The 22,275-nt window shown below is 49.9% G+C and overlaps 1 protein-coding gene across 1 annotated transcript in view; it reads left to right on the forward strand.

The window, feature by feature from the left end:
* Positions 1–22,275, forward strand: part of ACOT7 (acyl-CoA thioesterase 7) — a 72,662-nt gene that overhangs the window by 424 nt on the left and 49,963 nt on the right. The window contains exon 2 of the mRNA XM_081144298.1: positions 20,967–21,084. Within this exon, the coding sequence (XP_081000424.1) occupies positions 20,967–21,084 (118 nt within the window). The remainder of the gene's footprint in view (positions 1–20,966; positions 21,085–22,275) is intronic.

Genomic DNA, 22,275 nt, shown 5'->3' on the forward strand with positions numbered 1-22,275 from the left:
CCGGGCCCCGCCCCGCCCCGCCCCGCCCGGCCCCGCCCGGCCCCGCCGCTGTCCGAGTGCGCTGGGGCCGCGGCTCGCGTCCCGCTGAGCCCTCTAATTCGGGGTCGTTCTCTGGACGGTGGTGCAAAGCCAGGTGGATCCCGAAATGAGGGGCGCAAGTAACCAGCTCGTTGGTCGGCATCCAGAGCGCGGCGGGCGAGCCCTTTGCTGGGTGCCCGAGTGGGCGGGGGCTGCGGATGCCCAGTCCCTCCTAGTGCACCGGCTCGGGTTTTGGGGCGAGCCAGTGCTCACAGGAAGAGCAGATAATGCCCTTGCTCTCTAGCAGTTTACTGATAAGAAGAGGGAATGGTCCACCGAGCCTGGGAGCATCTTACACAATGGGGGCAAACTGTTGTTCTCAGCGGCCCACCCTTGTCTTCCTTCTTGGGACCCGGGTGGATGGAGGCCCACAGGGGAAGTGGGAGATCAGGAGCTGGCTCACTGCCCACCCGAGGACTGAGGGCAGCCTCAAGGTTACTCTCAGTTCCCTTGGGCAGAATCGGAAGCTGGCGTGCTGGTAATTGAGCCTGAGCCAAGCAAGGTCGAGGGCCTGGGGCCACCGCACAGGCACTAGGGCCTGCAACAGGGCCTGCCCTGCTTGAGCCTGAGCTGCTTCCTGTTTGGGGTTGGGCTCTACAGATTTGGCCTTTAGATATCACACTGACCTTGGTTCCAATCCAAATTAGTTTCCTCTGGATGTCCATAGCTCCCTGGAACAGTAAGTGCTGGATCGGTGGAGCGCCCTGACTGCACCCCGTCTTCTGGCCTAGTCCAGGGTCTTTTCTGACCTCAAGGTCAGTGAACCTTGCTCCATTCGCTTTGTTATTGCCTGTGTGGCTGTCTTCGCCCCACCCATTCCAAGTTCCTGGGGCAAAAAAAAAAATAGAAAAACTGATATTTGGAGACAGATGCGCCTGGAATCAGGTCCTTGGATCACACTCTGCCTCCTACTGGCGGGGTAACCTTGGGGTTCATCCTTTGCAAAGGTCTTGTGTATCTCTCACTTGGTTTGTTCACCTTCCTGGCTAAGGCAGCAGGGATCTCCACCACTATGCTATGTGGAGGAAGAAATGGGAGACCCAGTGCCTTTGTAAGGTCATCCAATTGTTAGAGCTGGAGGGGCAGCTCCTACCAGGTCTTCTGTCTTCAGCCCCATGTTCTTTCCACTGTGGTCCCCCCAAAAAGAAGATACTGATTTCAGTCAACTCGTGGGAGGCTAGGCTTTTATTTACTGCATGAGGATGATGAATAGCAGGTCTATAATACTGCCTTTTTAAAAACCAACTCACCTGAAATTTACATAATGTTATTAACCAATGTTGCCCCAATAAGTTTAATTTAAAAAGTAATTATTTTAAAAACCCCCAACCTCTAACAGAAGTTGGCACTGCATCTCCCGAACTCAGTTTCCTCTTGCACACAGCACAGTGGTGGAGATCCCTGTCTCCTCATCTGGGAAGGTGAACCAAGTGAGATGAGAGATACACAAGACCTTTGCAAAGGATGAACCCCAAGGATACCCCGCCAGTAGGAGGCAGAGTGTGATCCAAGGACCTGATTCCAGGAGTGTCTGTCTCCAAATATCAGTTACTCCTTTTATTTTTGCCCCAGGAACTTGGGATGGGTGGGGCCAAGATAGCCACACAGCCAATAACAACTTCTAATAGATTTTTGGATAGCTTTAGAAACTTCCATGTATGCTCAAGCCTGTTTACCCACCATGCTTTCTGGGCTGCCTCTTGCACGTTCACAGTTGCGTATTGTCTCTGAGTGGCCGCCTTGTCTGTGGGATGCTTGGGCAGCATACTTGGCTGAGGCGAGCCAGCCTCAGGTGCCCAGCCCGACTCCAAAGTGGGGAGGGCTGTGATGAGGGCAGTGGTTATAAGGACTTGGCCCAGAGAAACCCCAGGACATGGGGAGAGTGGCACATCAGGATGGGGAGCCCTTTAAGGACACCTGAGCTGACCCCCTGTGTTGAAAGAGGAGCCGCCTAGCCCAGGACAGCCAAGCCCATGAATTTAACAAGTTTCACTGAACACCTCCAAGGAGCAAAGTGCCCTGAGGGAGAGACAGGGACCTGGAAAATTTGGTCCCTGCCTTAGGCAGTTTCACAGTTTAGCAGGGAGAGGATGCCCAAACCCCCACCATCCTAGACAATTAAGAGTGGTCACATGTTCTGGGTCCAGAAGGAGGTATTGAAGGGATAGGGGCTCTAAAGGCTGTCAAGGGCAGTGGTTAGAGCCAACTCTGCAGTCCCAGGCCTGGGTGTGAATTCACCCTCTGCCCCTTGACTGCCTAACCCTTCTCTGCCCCCATTTTTTCTTGGATTGTTCTAAGTGTTAAAGAAAAGAAAGTGCATCAGTGCCTGGCAGGCTGACTGGCACATTGTGAGTAAATGGAAACTCTTTTTGTCTGAAAAGTGGGACGCAGACTTAGGAGGCCAAGGCTGACCTGGGTTCAAATCCCAGCTCTGCCTCTTGTAGGTGTGTAACTTCAGGCATGTTCCTTAACCTTTGGGCTTCAGTTTTCTTCTCTGTAAATTGGAGATAATAATAGTGCCCTTCTCAGGGTTGCTGTGAGGATTAAAACCTTTGGCACAGTGCCCAGCTCTTATGGGAGCTCATAAAGGGAATCCTTTATCTCTCAGAGCCCAAACTTTGGATGGCCAGGCCACTGTGGGGCGCTGTTCCCTCCTTTTTGTCCAGCCCTACAGATGCAGGTTTGGGGAAAGCATTTAAACTCTCAGAAGAGCACTTTTCCTTTGGTTTATTTTGAGTAATATTAAGTAACGTTTAGTTAGAAAATTACATTTATCCTTGTTGAACTCAGTGTTTTAGGATGTTAGACCCAGAAGGACCCTTAGAAGCCTCCAGCCCAGCTCTGTCATTTTACAGTGGGGGGAAGTGAGGCTCTCAGAGAGTAAAGATTTGGCTGAGGAGGCTTTGACTGAAGGCAGCTGGTGGGCTGTTCTCTGCCAGGTGACCTGATGTTCTGATCTTTCCACTGCTCACCCAAGCTTAGGTTTACATTCTGTTGTGTGGCTTAATCACGGCATCAGTGTGGACCCCTTATAAAAGCCCCCTGCATGTTTGTCGAAATAAAGTTGGAGGTATGATCTGTAACAGGTTGCTGGAGAGTGTGGGTGGAGCAGTGCGGCCCACTGGAACTTTCTGCAGTGTGCTGCACGTCTGCAGTGTCCAACAGCCACATGGAGCCACTGAGTGCTTGAAATGTGGCCAGACACGGAGAAAGAGTTTTGTTTTTTTTTTAATTTTTATAATATGTCTGTATTGATTTCAGAGAAAGGAAGGGAAAGGGAGAGAGATAGAAACATCAATGATGAGAGAGTCATTGATCGGCTGCCTCCTGCACTCTCCCCACCAGGGATCAAGCCTGCAACCCAGGCATATGCCCTGACCAGGAATCGAACAGCCATCTCCTGGATCCTAGGTTGATGCTCAATCGCTGAGCCATGCTGGCCAGGCGAAACTGAATTCTTAACTACATCCAGGACAGTGCAATATGTAGAAGAATTTTTTAAAAATTAATTCTTTTTTTATTGTTCAAAATATTGCAGATGTCCCCCTTTTTTCCCCATTGACCCCCTTCATCCCGCACCCACTCCCCTCCACAGGCCTTCACCACACTAATGTGTGTTTATGGGTTATGCATGTATGCATATAAATTCTTTGGTTAATCTCTCCCCACCCACCCCCACCTTCCCTCTGAGATTTGTCAGTCTGACCCATGCTTCTATGTCACTGAATCTACTTTGTTCATCAGTTCATTATGTTCTTTAGCTTCCACATATGAGTGAGATCAGGTGATGTTTATCTTCCTCTGACTGGCTTATTTCGCTTAGCATAATACTCTCCAGTTCCATCCATGCTGTGCCAAAGGGTACGAGATCCCTCTTCTTTACAGCTGCATAGTATTCCATGGTGTAAATGTCCCATGTAGAAGAATTAAAAAATATATTTTTTCATTAATTTTTTTAGAGAGAGAGGAAGGGAGAGGGGGAGAGAGAAACACTGATGTGAGAGAGAAACATTGATCAGCTTTCTCCTGCACGTCCCCCACCGGGATCGAGCCTGCAACCTGGGTGTGTGCCCTGACGGGGAATCGAACCGGCAGCCTTTTGGTGCAAGAGAAGATGCCCAACCAAGTGAGCAGTACTGGCCAGGGCAGTCTGTAGAAGAATTTAAAAACCAGAATTCCTGGGAGATCTCTGTGGGTAAAGGTTTTCTAAGAGCTTGGGAGCTCTCTGGGGACTGCAGCCAGCTTTCAAACAAACAAGCCAATGGAGATAGACCTTGACATGGCCCAGGGCAGGCAACCTGGACTCCTTTATTTGTAGATCGGTGTGCGAGGTCTACCAGGTTATCTTTTGCTTGCCGTGCTTTTCGATACAGATCTACTGGGATGTACCAGGCATGCCTAGGAAAATCCCTGGCATCCAGTAGATATGTCAGTAAGTATTATGGGGTTGGAGTTTTTTCCCCTTGAGGCTTTGTCTTTGGGTTTACAGTGGAATTAATGAAAACAGAACCTGATTTACAGAAACCACATTCAGAGCTAGTATTCTGGAACATTCCATAAAACAATGCACAGTGCCAGTTCCCTTCCTGCTGGAATGTGGGAGCGCTGGCTGAGGCTTGGTCTTTGCAGCCAAGAGAGCATGTGGTTGGGAGGCTGTGTTCATCCATTGTCCTGTCTCCCTGTAAGTGGGCCAGGCAGCCAGGCATCACCTTGGCTTGGCAATGAAACTGACCTGCTCCCTAGTTTCAATTAGGCCACGAGTTGCTTTCTCCTAGGGGTTGGGCTTCTCTAGGGGTCCGAGCCTGGGTGACCACCCTGTATACCTGCTGTCCACTTGGCTCTTTCTTTCACTCTCAGAGGTGTCCTGGGGAGGTCATGCTACCCTCAATCCTTGCAGATTTTAAAACATTTCTGAGATATTTGGGGTAACTTGAATAGTCCCTTGATAGTTAATGATATTAAGGGATTCATAATATATTTTAGGTGAGATAATTGTTTTGTGGTTCTGTTTATAAAAGGAGCCTTTATCTTTTAGAGGGAATGCTGAGATATTTATGGATGCCAAGCCGTGACGTCTGATGTTTCCTTCAAACTCTTATCGAGTGGGGGAGTGGGTGGGGGCAGAGAGGAACAGAGTTGATTGTTTGGAGCTGTTTGGTGGAGCTATGGGAGTCATTTCCTTTTTTCTCTGCTCTCGTAACCCTTTGATGTTTTCCACAATTAAAGAATAAGAAGAGAAACAGGCTCCCTGAGAGCCTGAGAGACCCTGCCTGAAGTAGGGACTGAGGATGTGTCTCCTTTCCTTAGCCTCCCTGCTGTCCTGGGACCCCAGCTAGTGGCTGCCTCCCAGCCCTCCTGACACCTGCTGTGGGAGGCCCTTCCGGCCCAGGTCTAGTTGCTCCTACACACCGGGGCCTGGTGGTTCTTGTTGTCTCAGCCTATCAAGCACCAGTGTTGTGGCCAGATCCACCCTTGCGGTTTGTACAGTCAAGATGCCATTCAGCAATAACCATCAGGAAACTCTGAAACTTATTACTCACAGGATCTGGAAATTACACAGCACCCATGGGGTCACACAGTGAGGTGCAGGGGGTTGGGAGGGAGATGGAGGGAGCGAGCGAGCGAGCAAGCTAGGGACCTTGAGCGTGAGCCTGTGCCCTGGGTTCTGCTTTTATTGTGTTTATTGTGGTTGGGGATGACGTAAGAGCAGGAACTTAAAGTGCAGGAAGAGAAAAACTAATGACTCAAATGGTCAGTTTTTAAAAAAATACGTCTTTATTGATTTCATAGTGAGGAAGGGAGAGGGAGAGGGAGAGATAGAAACATCAATAATGAGAGTCATTGATTGGCTGCCTCCTGCACGCCCCCCACTGGGGATCAAGCCCGAAACCTCAACCGGGGCATGTATCGAACCTCAATCTCTAGGAGATCTGAGCCATGCCAGCCGGGCTCAAATAGTCAGTTTTTGAAATCAACCAAAATCTTTAAAACAGAGGAGCCTTGCTAGCAGAGGCCACCTGGCTGTTCATCCAGCCCCCTGGTGGGCGTTATGTTTATGAGACAGCCTCTTTGAAGTGGATGCCTCCTGGAATGAATACCTTGGCAAGCCAAGCCTCAGCCAGCCAGGCACTTGCTTTACCAAAAATGAAGACATCCTTCACCTGGGCTGGTCTGATCCGTGCCTCTGGCCTGATTGGTGCAGAGGCTGCCTTGGCCTGGCTTGCGCCTGGCATTGGAAATCTTGGTCAGTGTTGCGCACAGCCCGACCCATTTCCTTCTCTCCCACTGATTGACCTTTGCTCTGCTGGCTTTGTCTCTGCTTATGGGAGTTGGCCTTGTGTGACTTCAGGCTGAATCATGAATTTCTTCTTGCATCACTGGGCTGGTTTGCTGACGAACATCCTGTGCGAGTGCTGGAAGTAACACTTGACTTGGTACTGCTGGGCTGAGTTGTGGCCCCAGGAAGAGGCCTCTGGATGAGACCTGCTGTGTACCTGTAGGGAGGGCCCTGGTGGAGACAAGTGGGGCTGCTAAGCCTTGCCCTGGGAACTGGGAACAACCTGGCCCCTCCTGGTGGGATGAAGCTGCTGGCCTGGGCTCTCTGCCTCCGTGGGCTCGCAGATGGGCAGACACCTGCCTGGGAGTGTCTGAGGCCCAGGAGCTCTGCAGAGCTGCAGACTAGATTCTGGGCATCTATCCGGGCTGTTGGAAGCCAGTCTGGATCCTCTGGAAGGTAGGATGACGGGGTCACTGCTGCGCCCACAGTGATGCCACCTCCAGCAAGTTATCAACCTAAGGAAGGGTTGTGGGAACCCCTGATTTATAGCTGTGTCATCAGAAGTACGGCACTTGTGACTGGCGTCCAAGGTGGGGGTAGTCTTGTGGGACTAAGCCCTTCAACATGGAGTCTGCACTAACTCCGGGCTCCTCCACGTCAAAACTGTATTACATTGTGGGACACCCAGTTGCCAATGGAAGCTTAGAGACTAGGTCAGAATGGAATTGCCGGGTCATAAGGTAATTCTGTGTTGATGCAAGAAACGTCCAAACCTGTAGGAGTAAGATCTCAGATGCTCTCGAGAATGGCCATTTTCCAGTGTCTTATGAATTTAAAATTAAGGAGGGAACATAAAGAAGATGGAGAGGGGGGAAATCAAGGCAGGGATTGGATTACTAGGTAGTTAACAAGATTAAGTGCTCTCTTAAGGGTTAATACTCCCTTCCTAGAGTATTGCCAGAGGCATTTCAAAGGTGTGTTCATCTAGATGCACAAGAGCAATAGACAAGTCTTGCTTAAAACCTTTCACTAGGGAAGTTACAGGCCTGGGGCTGACTATATAGTCACCATGACCCACCCAGTTAGAAATTTATGATCAGATCACCCTGGGAGGTTACTTTCCACAGAGCCCTGTTTTTTCTATCCAGATCTGTGTTTAACCTTTTGAGGAACTGCCAGACTGTTTTCCGAAGTGGATGCTCTATTCCACATTTCCACTAGCAGCCTAAGAGCATTCCAGTTTCTCCACACTCTTGAAACGCTTGTTATTACCTGTCTTTTTAATTCTAGCCATCCTAATAGGTGGGAAGTGGTGTCTCATTATGGTTTTGGTTTGAACTTCCCTGATGACTAATGATGTTGAGTATCTTTTCATGAGCTTATGCACCATTTGTACATCTTTGGAGAAATGTCTGTTCAGACCTTTCGCCTGTTTTTCATTAGGCGTATTTTATTTTTGAGTTGTAAGAGTTCCTTCTATACAGTATACTAGATACAGGTTTCTTCTCAGATGTATGATTTGCAAAGATTTTCTCCCATTCAGTAGGTGGTCTTTTCACTTTGTTGTTGTTGTTAATCCTCACATGAGGATATTTTCCCCATTGCTTTTCAGAGAGAGTGGAAAGGAAGAGGGAGAGAAACATCGATGTGAGAGAGACACACTGACTGGTTGCCTCCCTCACACGCCCCAACCGGGGGTGGGGAGTGAACCTGCAACCAAGATATGTGCCCTTGACCAGAATTGAACCCTTGACCCTTCAGTTCGTGGGCCGATGGTCTAACCACTGAACCACACTGGCCAGGATGTCTTTTCACTTTTTAAAAAAATTAAGGTATAATTGACATATAACATTATATTAGTTTCAGGTGTACAATGTAATAATTCAATATTTGTACATATTGCAAAATGATCACCACAAAAAAATCTAACATCTGTCATCATACATAGTTATGTTTTTTTTTCTTGTGATGAGAACTTTTTTTCTCTTAGCAACATTCAAATATGCAATACAGTATTATTGACTAGTCACCATGCTGTACATTACATCCTCATGATTTGTTTTATATCTGGAAGTTTGTATGCTTTGACCCCTTTCTCCCATTTCCTTCATCTGTCCACCCCTGCCTCTGGCAACCACCAATCCGTTCTCTGTCTGTAAACTTGCTGGTTTTTAGTTTGTTTAAGATTCCACATGTGAGTGATATCATGGGTTGTCTTTTTGTTAATGGAGGGGAAAGGGCCTCATCTCCCCCAGTTGCTAGTGAGGGTGGATTTCTTGCAATAGCCTGAGTAAAGGAATTTTCTGAGACTCACATGGGAGGATGCAATATAATAGAAAGGTTTATTTCCGTGGAATTAAATCCCTGAGTTTCTAAAGTCCCATATCCCTTTGTCTAGTAACAGAAGAAGGGTAGCTGGGGATTTAGCAGAGCTAAAATCAGAATCAGTGTCCAGAGTTTCCTTTCCATGTTGGAGCCCAGTCCAGTCCAATGTCAGGCTAGCTCAGCTTTGTTTTCTCTGCAATCAGTCCATTGCATGTGGGGTTCGCATGGCCATGGGCCATAGAGGCAAATGCAAAGAAGCAGGGACAACAGGGTTCCATGGTTCAGGAGTCACCAAGACCCAAGAGCGTAAGAGAGAGATAATTCCTTTGTTTAGGAGAATATGTGTTCCCAAACTTTTGTATGCTTCCAGTGCCCTTGCCCATTCTGGCCAATGATTCCTGTTCCCAGGTGTGACAGGCAAGTACCTTTTCTGTGTCACCCCAGCTTTACTGATCATGTGTCTATCTTCCCTTTGTTGGATCCCTTCCCCCAGTGTTTTGCAGGGAATAGGCCAGTGGTTCTGTGGGGGGTGCAGAGTTGCAGCTTCCTGGTGAAACTGCCCAAATGACATGCCTATAATGTCTGTCTGCCCCCTGTGCTCCTTTCCTATTATTATTATTATTATAAAAAATATATAGATGGACACATATATATACATGTTTTATTGATTTCAGAGAAAGGAAGGGAGAGGGGAGGAGAGAGAGAGAAACATCAATGATGAGTCATTGATCGGCTGCCTCCTGCACGCCCCCTACTGGGAATCGAGCCCACAACCCAGGCATGTGCCCTGACCAGGAATCGAACTTCGATCTCCTGGATCCTAGGTCGATGCTCAACCTCTGAGCCACACCCGGCTGGGCTCATATATCTTTTTGAGTTAGTGCTTTTTCTTCAAATAAATACTCAGAAGTAGGGTCCTGGCTGTGTGGCTCAGTCGGTTGGAGCATCGTCCCGTACACCAAAAGGTTGCAGGTTCAGTTCCTGGTTGGGGCACATACCTAGGTTGCAGGTTCGATCCCCAGTTGGGGCGCATGTGGGAGGCAACCAATTGATGTTCTGTCTAAAAATCAATGAAAACATATCCTTGTATGAGGATTAAAAAAAGCAAACAAAAGCTCAGAAGTGGGGTTGCTGGATCATATTATCACCAGAAAGGGACTGGGCCCAGAGCTGGTCTGCCTCCAGACAGCCAGTAGTATGTAGATTCTTGATTTTGTGTAGGAAAGATTTCACAATACGAGTTCAAGTGATTTTGAAAGTATGTTTATTAAAGCTGGGGATGGTGAAACAGGAAGAAGCTACAGGAGAGAGCCTAGGTGGTGCTCTGCTTTGGCTCACTAGAAACTTGGGAAAGAAGTGAGCCAAGGTAGGGCTGCTGCTAGCTCACTGGAGAGTCAGAGAAAAGGGGGCCTTGGAGACAGGTTCAGGGGGTAACCCTGGGACCAGCTGCCACTGTCCATTGCTCCCCTGGTTGCAAGTCTTGTGGGGACCCTTAGAGTTTAGGAGGGAAAAGTAAAGGTGCACACCTGAAATGGAAGAAAGATATGGGCATGCTGCAGAGAGAGCCCACTGTGGGCCTTTGTCTTCAGGGTTCTTATCTGTTTTCTAAAGGCAGGAATTTTAGGAGAGGTCTTAGGAAAGAATCTCAATAGAATCTTCCGTCAGCTTTATGCTGATGAGCCAAAATGAGATTTATTTCCCTGACTTCATCTGCCCTTGAGTGTGGCTGGCACAAATGGCACCTAATTTATTTCTGTTATCTCTCTTCCAGTGTGGGGTGATTTACGCTATTTAAAACTGGTTTGAACTGGGGAGGAGAAGTGTAAACCATTTACTCTTAAGTGTCCTTGGTTAGGGAAGAGATATTGAGATTTACTAGGTGACGGTAAACTGCTTGGCCATTTAACTGTCTGTTTCAGTTTCCCTATTCCACTTGTCCTAGCTTAGTAACCTGTCTCATTACGGCAACTGTATTTTTAATTTTTTGAGGGACCTCCATACTGTTTTCCACAGTGGCTGTAGCAATTTACAGTCCCACCAACAGTGCACAGGGGTTTCCTTTCTTCACACCTCGTCAACACCTATTTTTTGTCCTTTTGATAACAGCCATTCTAACAGGTCTGAGGTGAACTTCGTTGTGGCTTTGGTGTCTTTTCACTTTTGATATTATCCTTTGAAGCACGAAAGTCTGTAAATTTTGATGTCCAATTTACGTATTTTCTTTGGTTGCTTGTACTTTTATTGTCATATTAAGAAATTATCATCAAGCCCTGACCAGTGTGGCTCAGCGGTTGGAGCATCAGCCAGCGCACCTGAGGGTCACGGGTTTGATTTCCAGTCAGGGGCACATACCTGGGTTGCAGGTTCCATCACCACCCCCGGTCGGGGGACCTGTGGGAAGCAACCCATCAATGGGTCTCTCACATCGATGTTTCTCTCCCCCCTCCCCCCCTCTCCCTCCCCCCTCCCCCTTCCCCCTCCCCCCTCCCTCCCTCCCTCCCTCCCCTTCCACTCTCTCTGAAAAGCAATGGAAAAAATACCCTTGAATTAAAGAAAAAGAAGACACACACACAAAGAAACCATTGTCAAATCCAAAGTAACAAAGATTTGCCCCCATGTTTTTAACAGTAATAGCCATGCCCTACAGAATGTGGAGTTGTAGCCATCTAAGATGTGTTTAGCCTCAACAGTTTGGAGGTTGCATGTAGTGGTCACATGCCTAAACTTGCCCCATGGTCTTGCAAGCACATTTGATTGGGCATCAGAAATGTTAGGAGAATTGAATTTTAATTCAAGCAGGGGAGATAGCTTTCAGATTGGGATTTGAAGTAGTGGAAGAAAGAATTGCTTTTGCAAAACCAGTTTTCCCGCTCTCTTGATGTATTGTGGAGCAGAGCATCCTAACAGCTGTCAGGGGAGAAGCCCTGTGTCCTGGAGGCTGTACTCTCCTTCGGAGACCAGCCCTGGCTCCCTTCTGCACCTTGCACGCTTCACGCCCACCTGGTTAGCTGTCAGCACCGGGGAGGCCGCAGGAATCACCTTTGTTTTATAGATGCGAAAACTGAGGGCAGGAGTGGCTTGCCCAAGGTCAGCACAGTGGGCACTAGAACCCAGGTCTCCCTCTGCACCTCACTTTGAGCCCTGACCTAGGGCAAGTGCTGCTTAAGGGAGGGATGGGAGATGGAGACTGCTCTAACCACCAGCTGCCTTGGAAATGGCCTGTTGCTTACTTGGGTTTATGTAAGGGTGTATTAAAAGTCTCAGTGTGATGTGTCTCTCAAACCTGGCATGAGGCTGTGCTTCTCTGAGCTTTAGGTGCCAAGAGGAAAGCGCCCAGATGCCATAAATGCTGGGCTTGTGCCCATAATCCCACCCTTGGGTCTGGGAGAAGGACCTACAGTGACCACCCCATAAAACTTGTCTGGTGGGGCCTGGAAGGGCACCTGGTATGTGTGTGCTTTGCTGTCACCCAAGGAAGGGGGGCCGGGAATGCATGGGGGTGGTTTCTGGTCCCTCCACCTCTGTCCAGACTTGTCCTGTCACAGCCCGGCCACTAGCAGGGGCGTGCTGGAGATACACCTGTTGAAGAGTCCCCAGCTTCCCATTCCAGCCTCTTCCTGAGCCAGCTAAGTATTCTGTTACCTTTGGCCACTCAGCAGGTGGAAACTTTAGCCTTGTAACTGATCGGGTTGAGCAAGGGTGCATGGCCCTTGTTTTCAGTCAGTGGAACACTTTTTCATTGTGCGTTTCTCTGCTGTTCTGGTGCCGTGTTCACTCCAGCTTGGTCATTTTGGAACTCAGCTCTAACAGCCCAGTTGCTTTCTGGGGCCCTTTGATGCCTAGTTTCTCAGGAAACTAGATCTTGTTGGATTGATATTCTGTGCTTCCTTTCATAACATGCTGGCCCCACCTTGTCCTGTGCCTCACGACAACCAGGCTCTTAGAGGTGGTGACACTCGCGAGCCAAGTGAAGTGGACGTGACCCATATTCCTATTTCAGCCATACTCGAGAATTTTTTTTTTCTTGAGACCATGTGACTTTTATCAATGTTAAATTTTTTTACTTGGTGTTGCTTTGTTTCCATGTACCTAATAAGTGTTTACATTTATTTTGATTTAACTCATGGAATGTAGGATACAGTCAAAGTAATTAAGAGGATGTTTGGTTTGGTAGGAAATTACCAGACTGCCTTCCAGAGTGGCCGCACCGGCCTCAGCGGCCCTCGGTGTGGTCAGTGTGCTGGAATTTGGCTCAAGACCATGTGATGCTGGGCGTCTCATGTGCTTATTTGCCATGTGTCTTTTTTTTTCTTCTTCTTTTTTAAAAAAGGATTTAAACTTTGTTATCAATACAGAATGCACAAACTTGTTTTCAAGGGGATTTTTTTAATTCCAGGATATATTCACATCAGCAAGATTTTATTTTAAAGATAAAAGTTAGCAGATATGCCATTTTATATCTTTTTCTTTTCCAACTACAGGTTTACAGTGTCATTAAAGTCATTATCAGTTTTTTTATGAGACCTAGAATCTTTTTTTATTAAAAACTATATGATACCATAAACACCATACTTAGTAATACCTGAGCTGTCTTAGTGGAGATGTAGAAGAAAGCTTACTTTTATGTCCACAGATATAATGATGACATCTTCCAATAAGCTTTTAAGAAATATTTGTCATATCATATGATTTTAAAAGATGGGAAGACAATTATATTAAAAGAATAGCATTTTAAAAGAACATACTTTCATTTCTTATATTTTAACACTATACATTTAATTTTTCATCACAAAAGTAAGGATTTTAAACTAATAGAAATAACATATACTCATTACAAATAAACTGTCTCGTTAAATTGTGTTTGAGTCTAAATGGAAAGGAAACTCATTTATCTGATTTTTAGTATTTAAAATTTTTTTATTGATTGATTTTAGAGAGAGGGAGGAAAGGGGGGGAGAGAGAAACATCGATTTGTTGCTCCACCCATTTTTGCATTCATTGGTTGATTCTTGTATGTACCCTGACCAGGGATCGAGCCCGCAAGCTCTGCATATTGGCACTATGCTCTAACCAACTGAGCTACCTGGCCAGGGCTGATTTTTAGTATTTAAATCCTTGAAAAAGCTTATGCCTCATTGCAGAATTACCATTTTAAAAAATACTGGCAGTGATAATAAACTCAAAATGTATACAAATGGCAGCTATGTAATTTGTATGTTAACAAATTAAATATTTGCACTTCTCAATCTCCTGAGGAACTATCTCAATAGCAACATTAAGGAATTCTTTAATTTTATCATATAATACCAACATTAACGCACCCCTGCACCACGAAGGGTATTGGAGAAGGCACCATGCAGAAATGCATTGGTTCCCTCATATTAGTATATCTTCACAAAGCAGCCTAAAGTTCCCTTCTTCTGCCATTCAGCCTCACCACTCTGCGGCATCAGAGGTCTTCTAGCTGTACCAAAGGAATAAGAGAGTATTCCAGAACACATAGTCACAACCTGAGCAATGAAAAAGGAAACAAGAAGTGGGCTTCCTTTGGTTTGGGTTATAAGCTCCAAAATAAGAGGCTCGGTATACAACAGTGCAAACATCAAACCCTTGGTACAAACCAACAGTTCCATCTGGTTTTGCTACTTTCATTATACAGTAACCTAATCTTTGGCAGGCCTTCCTTCCTGGGCCCACCTCCACGTGTAGTAGGTGCCCTTTGTTATCTGGTCCAATCTAGTGGGCTGAGCAAGCTTCCTTACTTCTGATTCCCAGTTTCCTCACAGGTAGTTGGGACTTGAGCCAGCTAATTTCCAAGATTTCTTCAAATTCCCATTTCCTGTGATTTTTTGATTTTTTTTTTTTTTTTTTTTGCATTTAATTGATATATTTAGAGCATTGTACCCCAAAGCAGCAGAATATACTTTCTGGACAAATGAAGACAAAATGCCTTCTAAAGTTAGGGACAGTGTCTCCTTCATCTGATTTTCTAATGACCACATGAAACAAAAAAATAAACTTATGGCCCTAGCCGGTTTACTCAGTGGTTAGAGCATTGGCCCGAGGACTGAACGGTCCAGGTTCGATTCCAGCCGAGGGCATGTACCTCATTTGCAGGCTGTGTCCCTGGCCATGGTCCGGGCGTGCATGGGAGGCAACCACTTGATGTGTCTCTCTCACATCAATGTTTCTCTCTCTCTCTCCCTTACACTCACTCTGAAAAACAATGGAAAAAATATTCTCAGGTCAGGATTAAAAAAATAATAACATAAACATGTATAATTTGTATCAATACACCTCCTTACCTTTCCCCAACAGAGGAAATGAAACAACTCTCATTTAGCTGAGATTTTATTCCCATGAATGTCCTGGGCCCAATACTTTGGCCTGTAACAGAACAAAAACCACAGAGCCACTCATCCAGGTAATGAGTCCTGGACACAAGACACCAGTAGATGTATATAGATATGAATGCTGCATATAGGGAGTCCATGGCTATGTCAGGAAGCATCCAATATCTAGTCTCTGTAATGGTTGTAATGGTTGTGTTTTCTGTGATTAAGAGATTTTGAAAGGTCAGGGCACACACAGCATTTGGAGTGATGGTGTGGCTGTACTTTCTCTGGGGTGGGCGGTGCCAAGTTTGGCAAGAGAGAGAGAAGCCAAGGTTGCTTAGGCACAGTGTCCATGTTGCAGGGAGGGGCCAGGTCCAAAGGGCACCGCTTCAGGAACAGGCCCACCTGGCTGCAGCTCTGAGAGGGACCAGGGTGACTGCAGAGACCATGCTCATGCTTCGGAGAGGCTTGTCCCTAAAGATGATTAGGAGGCGAGTTGCTGAGGCCTGTCCTAGGAACACCAGCCAGTGAATTGGGAGCTGTGAGAAAATTCTGGGATGGCCAGGGTGGGGTGTCTGGGGGAGACCCTGGTAGGTGCAACAGGATGGAAAGATCGGAGGTGTCTAGACACTTGCCTTTGGGGTACCCTGAGGCCTTGGGGGTCTTTTGTCTGCCTGAAGGTGATAGCTGGACTTGACCAGACCCAGCATGCGGCCCTCTTGGGGGTCACCAGAGCCCATTGCGATGGTCTGTGTTCCAGCATGGCCTGTGGAAGCAGCACTTTTGGCCTCTTAGTTCAGAGGAGGGGAGGGGGCCAGGCTTGGGGAGGCAGGAGGAAGGGGCAGGCTGCTGCCCCAGGCATACCAGGTACACAAAGGTCCTGAGCACCTAGCTGACTTGAGGGGCCCAGGGACTGGGAGTGTGTGAGGGTGAGGCCTCTGTCTGCTCATTCTCCAGCTTGACTCATACCCATGCACTTGGCTCTGTGCCTGGCACCTGGGGCACAGCAGACAGCGGGTATCCCCAGGCCCTGTCCCCTGGGAATAGTCCCAGGGTCATGTCTACTCAGGATAAAGCACCCCGGGGGGCAGCTGAGGGGCTGAGGGAGATCTACCCCCCTAGCCAGGGACAGGACCCCTGCCGGGCCACAAAGGTAGGGAAGGCTCTTTGGTAATGTTTTCAGCCCTGACTTCTCCCCAGGTAGAGACATTTGGGATATGGTCAACACCCACTTACCTCTTTAGAATTCGATCCCCTGCCTGGCTTCTAGGCTCCAAGCATGCTGGCTGGCAGAGCCCAGGGCAGCCCTGCCACAGCCCACCCTAGCGGGCAGGACCAGGTCTGGTTCAGATTGGGGTGGCACCAGGAACCCAGTGCTGTGGTGGTGTTCAGTCTGAGATTCCCTTTCTCTTTTTGCATCAAAGTGGGAACACTTGGGGCGATGGCCCTATCCTTTTAGTAATAGCTTATCTATAATTCAGAAAGTATTTGGACTGGTAGCCATTTAAAGAGGCAGAAGTACACTGATCTTTGGTATGGAGTCTGTTTGAGCAAGAGTGGCAGAGTGCATGCCACGCTCTATCCTAAATTTATCTCTTGATAACACCTCTCAGATTTGCCCCACAGGCCAGGGCCTGGTGCCGAGGAGCCAAACCAGGATGGCAGTTTTTTGGGACTACTCAGGTGGCCCCAAGCTGATTCATTCATTCATGCCAGTGCCATAACTGGGGAGGCTGTTCCATGCCAGTTGGCGGAGGCTGTTCCATGCCAGTGTACTGGCTGGGACTTTCCATTTCATTGCTGGCTGCAGGCTTCCCAGGCAAACGGCTCTGCAAGGGTGGCCCTGCTAGGGTGGCGTTGGGGCACAGCCATAGTCATAACACACCCAGCCTCCTCTCACCTGCTCCTGAGCCACCCTCACTGTTAGGCTGCCTTTTTCCTGACACCTGTGGGGGGGGAGGTGGAGGGGGAAGGGAGAAGTGTGGGCCTCCCTGGGAGAGAGGAGGTCTGGGAGGCGACCTGGGGCCTCTCCTGGCAGCCTGCACACCTGAGCAGGGTGGAGGAAGGTGAGGCGAGTGTGGTTGTAGGGGCAGTGAGCTGGGGCTGGCCGAACTGGGGAGTTGGCATCACTGCTTATCCACTTCCCCTGCAGTGGTTCACCCGGTCCCTATAGGCCCCCAGAACTCTGTGAGGTGGCCTTGGGGACAGTCTCAGATGCCAGCTTCCTTGAGCAGGAAGCAGGGGCTGAGCTCAATCTGGTGGGATCTCACAGTGAGTTGCACCCCGGCCAGTGACCCTCTGCCCGCCTGCCTTTCAGGAAGCTGGGAAGGTTGCAGTGTGGGTGCAGGCCTGTGGCCCAACCTTTGCCGAGACCCCCAGAGAGAGACTGCAAGGGCGTTGCCCTCTCCCACGGTCTCCCAAAGGCCTCAGAGGCAACCCCTGGGATTTCTTGCTCTGGTGGCATGGCAGGGCAGCGGAAGGGCTTGTGGATTTACTACCTCCTTGTAATTATTTACATAATGGGGTATCTATGACAATTGGTTTCTGGTCAGCTCTTTAGACTGGCAGCTGCTTTTCTTTCTGGTCTTGCTGCCCAGGTGCTTCCCTTTGTCACGCCAAAGGGGTTTTCTGCGGTTGTGCTGAGCGCTGCTGAGCTTCCTGCCTCAGCCCAGAGCCCTGGGTTCTTGGGAGCAGTGGGTGCTGCTTGGTGGGCTGCATGTGGAGCTTCTCCTGGTTCCTTCCCCTGTCCTGCTCTGGGGCCTCGGAGGACCCTAGGGACTTTTTCCTGGCCCATCCACTTCTTGCACCCTTGCTGCTTCTGGGGCATATGATGGGGCCTCTGGGGGTTGAAGGGACTTTGCCAGAACCTTCGTAAGCAGCAAATTGGAGAGGATAAGCAATGCCACTTTTCATCAGGGTCCCCCATAGAGCGTTGGGGTGTTCATGTGTGTCTGACCCTGGCTTCTAGACTCGGAGGTCGAGGCTGTCTGGTGTGAACCAGCGCTGCTCCCCAGTTCCCTTCCTGCAGGAGTGGCAGTCCCAGCTTCTCCTGCTTGACCTCCAGAGCCCAGCTCAGATCCTGCCTCCTGGGTGCTCTCGCCAAAGCACTGCTCCCTGGGCTGAGCAGGAAGGGATCCCGCCTGCCACCTACAGCTCCCCAGGGAGGGAGGGTTGCCTCTGTGGTTGCCTTTGTGGTTTGAGCCTGAGGGACAGGACCATGGAGCTTCTAGCACCATCTGGGAGGTGTCCTTAGAGCTGCTGCCCTGCGGAGCCCCGCCAGGACCGCTGCAGCAGGCCCAGGGGTTCTGCCCAGCTTTGGGTGCAGGTGGAAGCTCTGAGAGGACTTAACCTGTCACAGAAACCTGGTTGGGCTTGCTGCTGCCACCTTCTACCTACGTCAGAGGGATGTTTGAGCTTTCACTGTCAGATAAACAAGGCCCCCCCCCCGCCCCCAGTTACCATGGAACTCACCAGCAGTGTTTTAATTTTAGCATTGACATTTGCGAGTCAGAAGCAGAGATGCTGGCCCCATGCCAAGGGAGCTGTGAGAGGGCCAGGCAGGGGTCAGCTCCTGTGGAGCTGCCACCAAGGCTGCTAGGGGCCTGTGGGGCTTGCCCATGCCACTTGCTGCTGCCTTCCGGGGATGGAGCAAAGCCCCCTGGTGCAGGGGCTGCAGGGCAGCACAGTCTATATGAATTTTGGGGGGCACCATAACAAATGACCACCAACTGGGTGGCTTGAAACAACAGAAATGTATACTCTCACAGTCTGGGGACCACAAGCCCCAACTCCAGGTGTTGGCAGGGCCATGTTCCCCCAAAGGCTCCTTCCTTGCCTCTTCCAGCTTCTGGTGACTGCTGGCAGTCCCTGTGTTCCTTGTCTCAGACACATCACTCCAGTCTCTGCTTCTGTTGTCATATGGCCTCTTCCTGTATGTGTCCAAATTTCCCTCTCTTTCTAAGGACACCAGTCATATTGGAATAGAGCCCACCCTAATGACCTTGATTACACCAGACCCTATTTCCAAAGAAGATCACATTCATGGGTTCCGGGGGACACAATTCAACCCAGTACAAAGTCTCAGTGTGGGGCTTACACTGGCTTGACCTTAGGACGACCCTGAAGAACAGGGGAACAGGCTGGCCCTCAGGGTGTCTGCCGTGAGCCCAGGCACACGGAACACAGAGTAGGGACAGGGTGGCTCCTCCTGGTCCCCGGGCTGTCCCTGGGGCTGTGCCTCTGGAACTAGAAGGTGTTGTCCAGCAGAGAGGTGGGCTGGACCCCAGAGCTCCTCCCGCAGGTGGTCACTGGATGGTGACTGTGATGTGAGGTCAGGGAAGCCCTTGCTGAGGAGGTGCATTTGAACTGTGCCTTGAAGAAATTTTAAAGATCATTGGTTTATTTGAAGAGGTTGACATGGTTTTAAATTCAAAAGGCCTGTGGAGACTTCTCAGTGACATTTCCCCTGAACTCTAGTGCTAGTCCCTTCTCAGGGCCAGCAGAAGCTTCCAGTTCCCTAGGTCTCCTTCCTGAGATGGTCTGCCCTGGCCCTAGGTGTAGTCACCTGGTCCCCATCTCCCTGTGCTTTGCTCTTTTTCCTCTGGTCCTCCCTCTTGCTCAAGGCCACGTGCTATCTCGGCTGTGGACGTAACTTAATCTAACTAGTCCTTTCCTGGGAGGCCAAGTGACACTTCTTTCCTGTGCTCCTGTGGTTCCCCTGGCCACTGCTGCCTCTGAGACAGTCATACAGGGCGAGAAGCCAGGTGGCTTGACTGGGCTGTGATTTTTGTAGCTAGATCTCCCCCAGGATGAAGGACGATGTTTGGGCATGGGTGACAGATACCTGGGGTGCCGGTGCTCATTTTCTGAGGACATCACATCTGGCCCCTTCTTGAAGTAGGTTGGCTAAATACTTAGGAAAGAGGGAAGGTTACCGCTGATGAACATTATATCTTGGCCGTGTGCCAGGCACTACTGTTGGGGTGAGCTGGTGATCTGTGTCGCTCCTGTGATTCAGCCCTCAGCCTTCCCGTGGTTAAATTGGCAGTTCTCTTGTGCCTATTTTACAGATAAGGAAGTGGGGGAATTAGAGTTTCGACAGCTTGTCCAGGTCACCCAGCTAGTAAGAGCTGGAGCCAGCACCAATATCAGAGTCTGACTCCCTCCGAGCTACTGATTGGAGAAGTGCTACACCCGGAGGGTGGCAGAGGGTACTGTCCTGGGGCCACACTGGCCAGTGGGGCCAGAGCAGGCCGGGTGACCTGAAGGTGGATGCTGGGCATGCTGGAACCATGGCACATGCTCATTGCCTGTCCCCTGCACGGTAGGACCTCACAATGGCTTGTTGGGATGTCATGGAGCCTCCCCACCGCTGGCTGCCATGGCAGGGGTGTGGCTTTCCTCTGGGGAGATGAGGCGGCGGGTCAGTTCACGCCAGGGGCAGCTGGCGACGGGGTTCACCCGTCGCAGGTCTCCAGGCTGCGATGCACCTCCACTTCTCAGAACAGGCGTTCCTCTGGGACTCCCAGTGGAGGGGGTGGTCCCCGGATTTGTTCGTCTTCTGCGGGGTCACAGCCTTTGCCCTTGTGCTCATTCAGCTCTGTTGGTCCTTGGGAACTTGGAGGGACAGGCGTGCTGGGAACCCCGGCAGCTGTGCCAACGTCTCACTGCCTTTCCCAAAGGTCCCCATCATCACCCCTTCCTGGTCTGGGCTCCAGGGAAAGGTCCCTGTCTCTGCCCTCCTCTCTCCCGTGTAAACAGGACCCTGCAGCCCCTTGACCGGCCTGTCAGATCAGCACCCTACCCTGGCCAAACACATGGAAAGTTCTTTTTCCTTGTCTGGGAGCCATCAAGCCCTTTGTCTTCCCTCATCCTTTCCCCAGGTTGTTACTGTTCACAAGTGACATCCTTCCCAGAGGCCTCATCCTGCTGCTTCTCTCTCCTCTGCTTAGGATCATGCGGCCAGATGACGCCAACGTGGCTGGCAATGTCCACGGAGGAACCATCCTGAAGATGATCGAGGAGGCGGGGGTCATCATCAGCACCCGGCACTGTAACAGCCAGAACGGCGTAAGTGTGTGGGGCCCGCCACCCAGCCTGGCCGTGAGCACGTGGAAGGTTCCGGGCCCCAGGAGGCCTGGTGTCCTTTTGTGTACGCCGCCTCACCGCTGTTGGGTCAGGAAAGGGTTTTGGGTGGAGGAGCCTTCCCCTCCTCAGTCCCAGGCTTGGGAGGCTTTGGGAAGCTCTGGCCCAATCAGTCCTTGCAACAGTAGTTTTGGGCTCAGCAAGGAGGGAGGGGTGGGGACCAACAGAGACTAAGCTGAGAGCCTGCTGACAGCCACCTTTAAGCACCTTCTCCTTCTTTCTGGAAGAGTTTTGGTTTCTAGAATTCCTGGAGTCCAGACCTCACAGAGCCATGCCTGCATGGGTGGCAGTTTATTGTGGATATCATACCACCCTGGGCCCCATCCCTCCTCTGCCCTAACTGACCCCTGGATGGCCTGTGAAGCCCAACAGGTGCCCATGAGGGTGCCTCCACTCACCGCTGGGGACAAGGGCAGGGCTCTCTGGTCTTAGGACTGCAGGGCAGCCTAGAACATTCCTGTCACCTGCCATGCCCCCAGACACATGGGACCTGACATTTTCTCTGATGTCCGGCAAGCATGAGAGAATCCCCACCCTTGGGTGCTGGGGGCAGGGGGTGTCTGTCTTGTACTACAGCTGCCAACTTGGGGCCAGCAGGAAGCATAAGAGGGACAGTTTTTGTGGTTTTTTTTAAATCCTCACCCGAGGATACTTTTTTCCATTGCTTTTCAGAGAGAGTGGAAAGGAGAAAGAGAGAAACATCGATGTGAGAGAGACATCGATTGGTTGCCTCCTGCATGTGCCCTTACCGGGGCCAGGGATCGAGCCTGCAGTCAACGTATGTCCCCTTGGCTGGAATCCAGAATCGAACCTGGGAGCCTTCAGTCCGAAGGCCGACACTCTAACCACTGAGCCAAACTGGCTAGGGCAGAGGGACAGTTTCACACATTGGCTTGATGATACCTCTGGGCTGGTGGTCCCAGGATAGTCAGTTGTATCCAGGTTCAGGAGGGGGTTGTGAGCCCTAGGCAGCTCCAGGTGGCTGGATGCTCGCCTGGGGGCTGATGCTGGCCTCTGAGGGGCTTTGCTGGGGCTCTGGGTGGGGCAGGAAACACCCCCATCCACACTTCCCTGGTGGTCTCATCCAGTCTGTAGCTTTGACACTATGTTTAGCTG

This window comes from Miniopterus schreibersii (assembly GCF_964146895.1).
Source record: "Miniopterus schreibersii genome assembly, chromosome: 8".
Lineage (NCBI taxonomy): Eukaryota > Metazoa > Chordata > Mammalia > Chiroptera > Miniopteridae > Miniopterus > Miniopterus schreibersii.